Raw genomic sequence first — 14,782 nt, 5'->3', positions numbered from 1 at the left:
TCTCCATCAAACGCGTCGTGTTGATCATAGGTATACCAATATAATATGTGTAATTGTTAAAAAAGTGTATTCCAATTCAACTATTATTTTGTTTTGTTTTTGTTTTTTTTTTTACCAGCCATCTAAAAAAGCGTTTTACCTCTCGTCTCTTATCGGTTATATTGTGAAGGGAGAGGGAGAGACTTTGGTATCTCAATTAGGAAATGCACAGCGGGTTTGCTGAACTTCGTGTACGAGTCTGGTAGTCATTAATAATGACAGATTCTACATTGTTTCATTTACCACACACCCGTCCAACATTAACGTTTTAATGGTTTTTCTTCACCAACCCTGATTAATAAACACGAGTTCTGGCCAAAATACTTTTTGTCCACAACATATTATTTCAATTTATCCAATAAAACCCAATGGGTCGTTATTATTTCACAATACGAAAAAGGGTCGAAAAATTAAAACGAAATCACTGGGTGAAAACTACACTATTACCTCGTTGAAAAGGAATTACTTCGTGCTCGGGTCGAATAAAACAAGTTTACCCAGGGCCAAATACGAAATACATTGGTGAACATTACATTTTAAAGTTGTTAAGAAAAATCAAAAAAACATTTTACAGTTAATTTTATATACTAATTGAATGGTGTTCTGTGCACCGTATTCATTATAATATTATTCATCACACATTATACAGGGTGGCTACACCCCTATCATATTTTTCAATAATTAAAGAATAGTTTTTCAAAATACTATCAGTGTTAATTAATCAAAATTATTAATTTTTAAAAAATGGTGAAAGTATAATAAATACTACACTCAATATTACACCCAAATTACATTTTTAAGCATTTTTATCTCTAAAATACACTCCTTAAGTAGTATAATAATCTCAAACATTTGAAATAGTATGGTCAATCTATATTTAATTATTCGAAAATCAAATTTTAAATAACTCCATTATTGAAGATAGAATTTCTTGGCTTGTGTATAAAATAATTATAACGTGTATTCAAACTGAGATAAAACAATTCTTTAAGTAATATTTTTTTTTCATATGAATTTTACTCACGTTTTTAATTATTCTAAAATTAATGAACGTCTAATTAATTACTATAAAAATACAATAATAATTGTGGTTTAAATACCTCTTGCTCAATAAAACCTCTTTAACATTAACCCCCACGATCCCACCTCATCCCTTTCATTTCAATTATTTTCATCATTACTACGGCGTTGAAATTATTGCAAAAATAAACAATTTGTCGAACACAATTCATAACTAGTACTCAATAACTTTTTCATAATAATTAATGAATCTTTTTATTTTGTGAATAATATTTACAATTATTTAATTTTTCTATTATTGTGCATAACAATATATTATTATAGGAGACTGTTGAGCCTTTTTAGGAGGTAGTGTGTGTAATGTAAAATAATAATGGGCTTTTTTTATTCAAAAATATTCTAACATAAAATCTCTACGTTACGTTCATTGTAAAAATAACAATTTATATTTTACACTATAAATAATCATAGCAAAAAAATTATCACATAATATTATTTTCGTAAGTTTGTGAAATTAAACAAGTATATAATATTATAGTATGGTATATTATACGACTTGCAAGGACCGAAGAAAAAATTACTGTCATGACATCGATATTTGTTTCATAAATAAAATGGGTAGGCATATATTTTAATTTTTACGAAGACAAAAATACACAAAATCGATTGCGTCTAAATGTAAAAACTCATAAACACCGGTCGGTTTACTACAACAGCCAGCACATTATAACTGGCTGAAATCAGTGACCAAATACGCGCTCACTGCGCAGGTTATAGAAATACGAGAATATTAGTTCACATTATTATAATACAACAACGTCGCTCAGGGACATTAACGCAAACGACCCTTTATTATATGAGTATAATAACGCGATTATATCGGATCGAACACGTCAATAGCTTACATCAAATATGCTTTTATTTTATTTTTTAAAATCATTTTCAAATTGTATATCTAATCAACACAACGATATAGAATATAGATATGAACAGATAGCACGCCATTGGACATTAACGATATATTTTCACATTATGATATCATAAACAACGATATTTTATGAGAATTCTACACTTATATCATGTTTGAAATTAATTTCAAATCGCTACATAGTAACCATTAGCTAGGTTTAATAATATACAGGTTGTTCCGTAAGGATATACCCATTAGTCTTAGAGAAGGACTCGCAGCCCTGATAAAACCAGTTTTTTGTTGTTTTATCAATAAACTTAAAAAAATATTAAAAACCACATGATTAATGAAAATAAAATGTTGACAGGTCAAAATTTTAAGCAAAGTAAACAATAAAACAAGTACTTATGTATCTTTATTTTTTTTTTAAATTGAAAATTACTTTTTAACTTCTTTACCAAAACATTTAATTTAATTAAAAAATCAAATCCATGTATCCCTTTTCCATTTGAATTTAATAAAAAAAAAAAAGATTTATGATAGATTTATTATCTCAGGAGATATCGTAATGGGTAAATACTTGCGGAACACCATGTATATGTCGGATAAGTACACTGCGTGAAGTTAAAAAGGTCTATAATTTCTACACAAATGTTCTTCTGATGATACAGGGTCCATGTGGTGAATCTATAGATGACGAATCCATCAGTATGCAGACTCTCATTTTTTCAATAAATTGTGAATTTACTAAAATTCTTATTTTTTAAATTTTTAAATGTACTCGAAGATCTTTTTTTTAAATTCTTGATATTTTTTCGTACTATTTAGGTGGAGAGTGTCATCTGGTGAAACAATCTTCTGTTTTTTTATAATACTATAATCTATAACAATATATATTAAGAAGCATGGTGGAAGGTGATTCTTGTATTTTTGGAGGCAGCTAGTATGCATCGATTTTTACACCTAAATATATTATGATAAACGCAGAAATTGCATTTACATTCAAACTTGGATGAACTCGAAGTTTTCTAATTAAAAATCGTAAATTTCAATACCTTGAACTTTTTCCCGTTATTTAGAATATTCTATTAATGTATAATCTTTGGATACCTCGAGCAACCGATCAACAATCGTAGCTTAGTTAACTTTACCCTAGATTCTTACTCGGCAAACGTCCACGGAACGTCGGAAACATCTATATAAAATGAGTGAATTAAAAATATATTCTTAAAATATCAACAAGACTTATATATGAGATGTATCCTATATTTGTGAGGACTAAGAGAAGACTGCACAGAAACAGAGCTATAATTTTCTTTTTATAATAATTATGTTGTTATTTTAAAATGTTTTTACAATGTCAGAGTCATAATATTGTTAATATTGTGCAATATATATTATATCCATACAACAGACATGTATAATACAGACAGTAAAGTTGTCGTTCGGTTGTCGCATAAATTGTACCTATACGCAAATGGGGAAACAAAAAACACATATTATTATTTTCACGCGGGTACTGAAAACTAGACTACTAGACTACTCGTATACTTAAGGATTCTAGGAACGTACGACAACATAATGACTATAATGAAAACGCTCCACTGAAATAAGTATTTTCATTCGTTTTTGTACCAAATAATATAAAACATATATAAACCTTTGTCTTCTTGTGCCATTATTTTTAACTTCATCTAACCCACGTTGTTGAAAACTTTTACCGAAAAATTAATTTATACAACTTCGTGCAGGTTGCCACAAGAGCGTATGCGCGCAGTGTTTCTATTTCTATATATCACATTAATAATATATAAATGTTTTTCTCTCCAACTCAGCTGCAGTGCACTGTTTAACCTTTCCCTTTTTCCACGTGTGTGTTAACTCAAACATTGGCTTTCAAACCTCAAATCTCTTAGGACGAACAAAAACAATGAGCCGGGGTGACGGAAATAATAATAAATGTTGGCACGTCGAGGGAAAAAATCCCTCTGTCACTTTGGCACCGTAATTTGATTGCTTGGTGGATTTTGAGCATCACACCCGCCAACACAGAAGCTTAATGTTCGTCTCTAATATTTATTAAAAACTTAAACATAGCGATATTTGCAGTGAATCGACAATAACTATTCAAACAAACCGTAGAAACCCGTTAACGATGTAGTGAATAGGATTGATATTACACCATCACTACTGCATGTCTATACAAACGTTTTCTTTTAAGAATTTTGTGGCGTAGTGCGATAAGTAGGTAAGTATAATATGATTATCAAACCACCCGATTTTATATTATATTCTACATACGCACCTTTTGAGACGCGAGTAATTAATATAAGTCGCCACGTTTTGTGCCTGATTAAATTTTAAAGTTCAGGATAAATATTTATTGTATTATTCTACGACCAAGACTTTGAGTAACTGAAAATCTTTTTAAATTAAAACACTGTTTTGAGTTTGAGATATTAAATCCAAACATACGTCTTTTGATAATTTTTTCATGCAAAACTCTCATTCTGAAAGATTTCTGGGTTATTTAAAAAATTTACCACATAATTTAAATACATTTTTTTAATCTGAAAATCCATCTATAGATACCTAATTGCAACTCGAAAGTAAATTCAATATCATGATATTTTTTGTTTATGAATTTGTCTATCTATTGATGAATAAAAATGTATTCAAACATGCATTTGAAACATAAAGAGGTGATATTAAATAGGTTTATGTAATTAACACAAATTTTATTAACTGTTTAATAGTCAAATGAATTCATTAATTGAACAATCAATTCAAAGTGTTCTTTCTTTCATTCATAAAGTGCTTCATCTTTTTTTGCGAAATTCAAATATATCAGTATAATTATCATTAATATTCTGCGTTATAATATAATATCATTTTCAGATTTTCAGTATTCTCGCACAAAATAAAAAAATAATAATCGTACCTACTAAACGCGTAACAGTAATCAAAATAAACACTTTTAAAATAATAAAAAAAAAAAACAACTACAACATCTTTGATAACTGTTTTAATGGTTTGCGTTTTTTTAAAATCTCGTTACCGACAGCAGCTAACAACGTCGTCATCAATACAAATGTTGTAATCGAAAGTTCCTTCTTACATGCAGGTGCGCACATACACACACAAGCGTTTATTTTATTGCCGTAAATCTTTTTTACACTTCAAGTTCTATGTAAATATTTTATTTTATATATCTTTTTATGTCAGTTTGCTGAAAACTAAGTAAGAATTTAGACACGTAGATTTGCGTGTCTGTCAGCTGCCATCAAGCTTTTATTCGCGGGCGCATTTCATACTGAAACCGTTTTTTGTTATTTTGTTTTTTGAACTTTCACTTCTGAAAACTTAACTCTCGTATTATTATTATTGTTATTCAGCCGTAACAACCGAATTAAATGGACGAATGTTGGCAGAAAATGGTTGGTGGTATGTTTATTTGCTTATTTATTTTAACTAAGCCGCAAGTTTAAATATCCAATTACATGTGCACAAGAAGTTGATTGAATAGCGTTACAAGCCTTATAAGATTATATATTACGGACGTAAAAATTACCAAAATGAATAGAAGAAATCCAGTCCCGTTTTATATTTGGTTTTTTTTAATACTATACGCTAGGTGAATTCCCCAAAAACAATTAATCTATTCCGTCGATCACGTCCGAAAACGTCGACTCTCGTCATCAATTTAGACGCCTCGAATTCAATCGACCCACTAAAATTATATATATGGCAGACGCTACTGACATACTTATTTTTTTCCTTTATCTCCTTCTTCTTCTCTTCCTCTTCCTGCCCTCCTCCTTTTTACTCCCGACCGTTCTCGCTCTTTTTCAACCGTAATATGTCAGATAATATACAACTCGCTTCAACCGATTTGATTATTATATAAAAACGACGAAGTCCGAGAAAAAGTGTGAGAGACATATACACTTAATATAGTCCCGCGCCCGCACTCCCACCCTGTGAAAACAATCGGGTTTTATGTGTGACCAGCTGCAGCAGTCGTCGAGACTGGGCGTAAAAAAATTACAGCTTATAGAATCTAATACTTAGGAGGAGAAAACGACGACGAAAAACTGTTAAGTCGGGTGAAAATGGTTCCGGCCGATTTTCGCAAACCGCGAACGGGGACGACCGTTAAAAGCCATGTTTAATGTCCCGACTGTTGCCAGTAATAATCCCGTCGTTGGAGCCCGTCCAATTTCTCTCTGTATCAGTGCACTGGACACGGGCACACATCTAATAGTCGACTGCGAAGACCCACATAATAATGATAATAATAATAATAATAATAATAATAATTATTATTATTATTATTTACTTATTAATTTTTTTCTTTGGGTTTTCGTTTACGAAAATCTCTTACCACTCGACTTTTACTCGTTTTTCGTGTCGGCTGTGCCGTTTGTAACGGCATCACTAAATATCTGTACGCTAAAAGACAAACACTTGTATCAAATTATCGACGCATAAACCTCGTCGAAATGTGTGACTTTTGAAACTCCGAACAAGCAAACCAGAGATCTAATTTTATAGTTAGAACCTAACCATTTGTTTTTTTTTTCAAATCAGATGCTATAGATTCGGAAATAAGTTATTGTATTAAAGGTTCTGATTTCGATTTCAGTTTTAAAGTAATAAAAATATAGACTTAAAGTTATTTTTTATATTTTATTTTATGATTAAAACCATTGTTAAACGGTTCCATTATTTTTTTTTTTAAATTTTATTTAGCTTTTATATTCGGCTTTGTATTCATAAACAAAATATAAATTTACATAGGCGTATTATATACGCAATATTAAATATACATAAATCGCACTTTTAAGTTTAAGATTTTACCAAAATCAAAAGAATCTAAGCAAAATTTACATTACTTTATTACAGCACCTTTAACTAAAAAGAAATCATGGAAGTAAAAACAAAATTAACAATCGTTTTACAACCCAGTATATTATTATTTTATTTAAAAAAAAAAAAAATGTAATATGTTACGTTACTTGAAAATATTTATACTCGATACCGGTCATAGATATTTTAAGTGTTTTGGGTTCAGTTACAGTTCCTCCAAAAGTGCATTTATTTCTCCTTAGTGTAGGAATTATTTAAAAGGTCGACTTTATATTGGACAAACTTACCAAATTTTCAACACCTATTTTAAAATATATAATTGTATTGTTATATTGTACCTACTGTATAACGTATAACTCTGCGTAGCTTCGTGTGAATGTGCAATATTATTTTCTGCGTATTAAATAGTTATTTATTATTATTATTATTATTATTATTTATTTAAAACCTCAATAACTAAGCTTATTGGCTTACATTTTAAGATACATTATTAAACTATATATAATCTTAATTGTTACATTATGATAAGATTTAGAGTATTATAGAAGGAATAGAAAGTTAGAAAACGAGAAATTAAATAATTATTTATTTTACCTAAGCCGTCTAATTGTATTTGTTGTATAACAATCATCACCAATCATGACAATAGAACAATACTATTTGACTATATAGTATTATAATGATATTATAACTGGAAAAAAAATGATTGTGTTAATAAATTGTGAAACCCTATTTTTGAATCTATTACATGTTTGCATTGATTTTAAATATATTTTATTTGTCTCGCTTAAACTAAACTGTGACATAATTTACAGCGTCATATATCGTTGTAAATAAGACAAATTAAACTTTAAATATATTTTAGTATTTTTTGATATAATTATTGAATTTCTACGGTTAAAAATAAATAAACAGACAAATTTTAGAGAAAAAAGTGAATAAATCTACGGATAAAATAAAGATGATAAAAAATGTGACCTTTTTATGTAAAATGTATTGTTGAAAGTTATACAAACATATAATAAATTATAAAGGTGCTTCTGTGGAGAATATAACTTTGATCAAGCAAGACGTCATAACTACTTTTTTACTTACTTTCAATTGGTTTTTCTGCAATCGTAATTCGTATTACATTACTATCATATTTCTTTTTCTTTTGAAAAATCACCAAAAATGAATTTCTAGGTTAGTACTTCAAATTTGACATCTTAATTTATATTTCCTATTTGAAAGAAAAAAAAATATAAGCTAAAAATAACAATTATTCCTTCAACACGAACTCAACAAAATGTTTACATATCATTTTACATTTAAAGTGATAGATTTTTTTCGGATCAAAAACTTTTGTTTTTTCAATGTCGCTTACTATAACTGGTATCTTATAATTAGGACTGGGATTTAAATTCCCTAAAAAACCCCAAAAAAATGCCCTAAAAAAATGCTTTTATGACCTAAGAGCTCTAAATAATGCACTATAAAATGCTTTTATGACCTAAAAACTCTAAATAATGCACTACTAAAATTTTAGTATAAATTACAATAAAAAGTTTAAAAAAATGCACTATAAAAATATATTACAGGTGTAAATACGTGGTTTTAGTATAAATCTAAAAAAAAAGTTGTACACAAAGATAGATCTTATAAAGTTGGACTTCGTTTAATCTGGAAAAAAAATATTTTTATAAATTATTTAATAGGGTTAGATCGTATATTTATTTACCTGTACATTCTGAACTGTTACACTGAACCACGAAAGCTTGTTTCAAATTTTCAAATAAAATGGTCTTCTGTTGTCTGCCAGTAAGTTCTTGTAGATCGAAAAACTTTTTAAACATCTACTGAAGTGATTGACTAATATTTGAAGAATGGAAAATCATTCGCTGTAAGATCATCCAGAATTTCATTTGTTGCGCCTTGACCGTTAAAAACATCAGATATATCGGAAATGATTTTAAATCTTTTGTTTTTATTTAAAGTAGTAGTAAGTTTTCGCCATATGATTTTTCCTATTTGATTTGGTGCTTTTTGAATTTCAGCTTTTGTTTTTTGAATAATGTCAATGGAATCAATCAAAGGTACTCTAGAAGTTTCTAATTGAGTTATAGATGTTGCTAATGTGCTAAAATTATCCTTAATATATATTAAGTTATGTTTCAAATTTACATTAGAAAATAAATTCTGATCTTTAGAAACTGCAACTGCGTCTTCTGTGTCTAATTGATTAATAATTTCTTTAATCAGTTCGAAATGTCCACAATAGTACATAGAAGAATTAAGCCAATTCCCCAAACGTGTTAATACAGGCCGAGGAGTTAGTGGAATATCTGGTGCTATTGTTTTAAATATTTGGATTCGCGATGGTGCTTTCAAAAATACTTTTTTTACGTTATTTATCAATTCGTCAATATCTGGAAAATGTTTTCTTATTTCTTTAGCAACTCTATGCAAGGCGTGCGCCAAGCAAGTAACATGTATCATTTTCGAATAAAAAGTTTGAATCGATGTGGCTGCTTCTACCATGTACGTAGCAACGTCACTTAAAAATAAAAGAACATTATCGTTTTTTTATTTCTTATGGCCATAATATTGATAAAGACTTATCGAAAACTTTGGCAATTGTACTGTGATTGGTTTTTTTCTAACACTTCTGAATTTAATCAAAACATTTTACCTATGTTACCTACTTCTAATGTATCTATTATAACATTGGCAACATAACGACTATTGGCGTCCGTCGTTTTATCGATAGAAACCCATAATTTTTTATTTTCTACGTATGACCTAATAATCTGTATAGCTTCATCGTAACATATACTGACATAATTTTTTCGTAATGTAGAGAGATCAGGCGTTTGTTTATTTATACACTTTTCCAAAAATTTAGCAAACGCAAGATTTTCGAGTTTATATAACGGAATATTACATGACAAAAATGTACGAGTTAAATCTAAAAAATATTCCGACCTGTTTGGTATTTATGTAATAAACCTTTGTGTATTCTTTTTCTCTTTTTCTAATTTACTTTGCTCTACTTCCATTGACGTGTTTATCTCTTGATACATTTTGTTGTACGGTAAATCGTTTTTCAGCATTAACTTTCACGTTGCATATTTTACAGAATAACACCAATCCGTTGGTAGAAAAAATATTATGTCCAACTTCGTATACAAACGCACGTAGTCGTCTCGCTATCGAACAGCTTACTTTTGGAATTTTTATATTAAATTATCAAAAACAATTAACTAGAGTGATAAAACGGTGTTTACGACGACAAAACTCGTACTGGACGCCGAACGATATCATCGGACGTAGATTTTATCGATTGAAGATTATTATTATATTATTATTTTATTATTATTATTAATATATTATATTCAGGAAATGCAGGTAGTGGTTAATCAAACCTTGTCCGATAATATAATAAAAATTACGAGTGCCTACCTTCTTATAATCTGTTATATTTATATAAAAACCATGTTGGTGTAAAAATCTTAAGATAAAATTTCAAATTCATACTTGGTTTCCAAAAACTCAAAAAATGCTCCAAAAACTCTAAAATGCCCTAAAAAATTAAGAAAATGACCTAAAAACTAAAACATCCAAAAAAATGCAAAATAAACTTTCTTATTCTCAATCATAGGTATATATAACAAATTTGTGACCAGACGAGCATTGGACAGTAAACTTTGGAAAACAAGGCAAAGTGCATCAAAATTCCAGCCCTACTTATAATAATAATAATTTATTTAACTATAACTAAACAACACTGTAAAATATTAACAAAAATACTTTTGTTCATTTATTGAATAAGTGAAAACTTATTATACAATGGTCGCAATATTACTGTAATAATATTATCATACCCTTTGCCGAAGTTGGACGTATTATGTTTGCGATCCTCGATAGTTGGTTTCAAAAAACCTCATAGATATCTGATGAGGATATTTAAAACGCGAAGACTTGGGTTAAAATTGATAAACTGTGTGTACCCCTTGTTTTTATTTTTATTTTTTTTATTTATGTCATCTAGTTAGAAAATACCAATTGAATTGTATCCCAAAAAGAATAAAATAAAACAATCTAGTTTTCGGAACAACGCACGTCGAGAAAGGACAAATAAGTCCCGAGAACTTTGCCATGAATTTCTTCGAGAAATTCAGCAGTAGTTTGAACCTTCATAATGTCTGCAAAAAAAAAAAGAATTGTCCGATTGGGCGATTACAATGCTCTCCACGTTTTTCTCTGATTTAAAAGTTCGGCCCAGATAAATCCCAAAAAAGGTTTGCAAATTCAAAATATATCAGTCCGTGTGGTGTCTATACATTTACGTAATAATATGATGTACCGTCGCGCATGTGTGCGCGTGTGGCGCGGTCGATATTAGGATGTCGTATTTAAGGCTTCAAGTATAAGTACGAGTAAATTTTGCAAATCCTTTTGATTCCATAAAATTTGGTACGAAAGGGCAGAGTATTACTGTTGCTCGTGTATGTATTTAAATTTATCACGTATAGATGTTTTAAAAATATAAATTCGAGGTTAAAACACCGTAAAGACAAAATCTGGTTCAAAAAACCACAATACAAACCAATATGATGTAACCTACTTGTGTAGTAAAGTTATCTCATTCTTTTTTTTTGCAATTGTTTTTGTTTGCTCATATTTTACGACTTGTGTCGTTTTAATTGAATGCATTTAGGATAATAGCCAAACGATTGTATCGTAATATGTGCAATTCTTATTCGAGATTTCAGAAAACAAATTAAATCGAATTCGGTTTAATTTATTTCATGGTTTTATTTTAACTTAAAATTCTCCGTGTTATAATACCATAGAATCCAAGTCTTCTTACGCCTAAATAAAAACTACATCATTATCATTCGTGGATACGTCTAGCTTCTGCTTATATCTACCTCAAACGGAAAACGTCATCTCCACCAACTTTTAATATCCGTTTTTTTAGGGTTTTAAAAAAAAAGTTTTTCTCTCGGCCAAACAAACGTAGCTCACATTTATACCAGCAAACTTGCGATCCTATATACGCTCGGCAGCAAGTTTCTAAGCCACCGTGACGGGTTTCCTACGCAGCGGAAAAGAACTTATTCAAGAATATTCGTTGTTTTATCCACTCTTCTGACAGAACATCGCAAGATCGTAATATATGTGAAATTAAGTCACTGACATACGCCAAACCATACGGTAAATGCCAGTGTATTTCAGTGTTACTCAAAATAACGCACTCACTTGGTGCACCCACCGCTTCATTTATCGTATTGTGGAGGGTACTTATAAAAGCAAATTTTCAGAAACGGCCTAGGGCATTGAAATATCCCTGGAGACACACGCGTCTACTATCAGTGGGTTTATGCAATCAAACGTATACTAATTGCTGCTGCAAATAATACGATAATATTATTATAATATACCAAATGATAATACTAAGTCGATGATGATGATAATGATAATGATAATAAAGTAACAGTACCTATGCTTAATAATATAATTCCAAAAGGTACTTGGGATCATTGGCCAATTAATCCGCGAGCCCATCAATCATCAGCTAAACACGATTATACGATTAAGAAAATACGTAGCTAGTCAATAATATTTGCAATGTATCAGAAAATGTGCAGCCCAATCAAGGTCATTCAAATTCATGATTTTGTTAAAGTCTTCGGTGTCTAATGAACCTAGCCATACGACAGTTATGCAGTAGACAGATATGAGTAGTGATCTCGTCGCCTACAGGTGTAAGGAACCAAGGATGATGAATAAGTTGACTCTTGTAATTACTCGAACAGTTGTTTAAGTTATAATAGATGTACTTTTATTCATTAACACAATTAAAAAATAAAGTTATTTTATTCTACACAAAAGACTTAAATAATTTAAACAGTGAAAATATTCTAAGTGCACAGAAAATATTCGATTTGACTCGTTTATTTTTTAAGTCCAAATTAATTAATCAGAAAACAAAATATAGCGTGGAGGTGCTCTGGTACTCTTTTTCATATACTCATATCACATCTGAATACAGGCCGTTTGGGGGGTCTCTTATGTATTACTATCCTCTACAGGGTCTGAGATACATTGGTCCCGTTGACGCCTCTCAAGTGTCTACATTTTATTGGCCCTGCGTCGTATTGTATTAATATCCGTTTTCGTGTGTACTCTGTTACAGTTTGTCGCCTGCTGGAGAGTGGCGTGCACGCAATATTTGGACCCTCCGATAGCCACTTGGCCAGTCACATAGTGTCCATCTGCGAGGCCGTCAGCATGCCTTTGCTGCTGACAATCGCCGACCACGTGACAGACTTCAACAGACGGCACTTCGTCACGGACATGTTTCCGGCACGTGGGCATCTCGGAAAAGCGTTCAGGGACCTTATCAATTTCTTGAACTGGACAAAAATCGCGATCGTATACGACGACGAAGAAGGTAATGGAAATCGTTAGTCGTAGTATATTATAGCTGTAGAATCACGCAGAGCGAGTGGGTGTGATGGACGTCATCGATGGCGAATTGACTACACGGGTATTATTGCAATTTCACGTCAAAATGACGCGCGCTGTGCAGGAAGGGTGTTACATTTCGATTGTTGTTCTTTATTAAAAACACAGTTTGATTAACGACCTGGCAAAAAGGTTCGCTTTTATACCGCTGCGTTCGATACGATTCGGGGTTTTATTTTTTCCCCAACTAAAATCTAAACTGTCGATTAATGCGTTTTACTCTTATATAGGTTTACTGCTGGTACAGAATCTAATGAAAATGTCGAAAACTGACTTTTACGTTCGACAAGTGGATCAGCACACGCATAGGCAAGTGATGAGAGAAATTAAAGACAAACACATTTTCAACATTATCGTGGACGTCCATCCGCGCAACATTAACGGGTTTTTCAGATCCGTGAGTACTAATATTATTTAATATGATTAAAACTACATTATAATTTTTTTGTTTAAGACTGAACAAATAACTATAGCTCAATGTTATCTATTATTATTGTCATTATTATTATTTCGTGGTGAAGACGAATGCTTGTTTAATAAGCACAACTGATAAATATGTAATGAAAATCTTGTGTAAATTCAATTGGAATCTTTTGGAAGTTTTAAAGCTACCTCTCGATTTGGGCTTAGACCGTTCTGGCAAACTTAATGAACATGTGCGATGCGGCTGCACATCTAGCCGGGTGACGCGTGTGCGTCTGTGTGTGTGTGCGCACTGGCGGCGGCCAAACACGACACGCGTCGGTCGTGTGAATACTTACCTCGTACCGTCGGGAACCCTGTAGGAGGGAGAGAGTGGACTGTATATTGGGTTGGTTCTAGTATTTGAGTTTAGGTATGAAGGGTGAAAGATTATGACTTACGACAACAATAATATTTATACAAATAGTGGCAGAACAATTTATTTGTGACGTTCTGCAGATAATACGGCTTAACAGCTAGGGTTAGTAAAATAATAATGCGCGATCACAATACGATCGGCAGATCAATAAACTAATGTATAATTCGACAACAATTAATAATAACGTTTCGCGTGTTGCGAATGATAACAAAAAAGAACAATAACAAAAGGTGGTGTACGACCTGATAATGGACCTGATTAGAGATGAGACGGCGGGTTGATACTGCTGGCCCGGAACGGCAATCAGCTGACGGAGATTAAAAACGGACTGCGACGAAACATCGAACGTCGATTTGGGCGATTTCAACCGTTGGCCAACGACCCCGTGACTTACCGCGTGATGAACGGCGTGGTTGGCGATTTTAACAACGCGAGATCGAAAAACTGACGACGACCGCGTAATGTTGCGAGCCGACGCGTATAAACGTCCGGTATCACGGATATGGACTTAACTTGACTTCTCGTACTGCGCAGCTAGGCGAGCTGACGAGAGACGGTAGCGATGATCTGATCGCGGGACCGTACAAGGT

At 31.4% G+C, this 14,782-nt stretch overlaps 1 protein-coding gene across 1 annotated transcript in view; it reads left to right on the top strand.

Moving 5' to 3' along the window:
* LOC107166653 (glutamate receptor ionotropic, kainate 2-like) overlaps positions 1-14,782 on the top strand; it is a 210,905-nt gene that overhangs the window by 139,447 nt on the left and 56,676 nt on the right. The window contains exons 3-4 of the mRNA XM_089222230.1: positions 13,020-13,277; positions 13,582-13,748. Of these exons, the coding sequence (XP_089078356.1) occupies positions 13,020-13,277; positions 13,582-13,748 (425 nt within the window). The remainder of the gene's footprint in view (positions 1-13,019; positions 13,278-13,581; positions 13,749-14,782) is intronic.

Source organism: Diuraphis noxia, unplaced genomic scaffold (assembly GCF_037042655.1).
Source record: "Diuraphis noxia isolate RWA-SAM2 unplaced genomic scaffold, SU_Dnox_SAM2 contig0003, whole genome shotgun sequence".
Taxonomy (NCBI): Eukaryota; Metazoa; Arthropoda; class Insecta; order Hemiptera; family Aphididae; genus Diuraphis; species Diuraphis noxia.
Note: the sequence above shows the minus strand (reverse complement) of the source record. Positions and strands in the feature narration are given on the sequence as shown.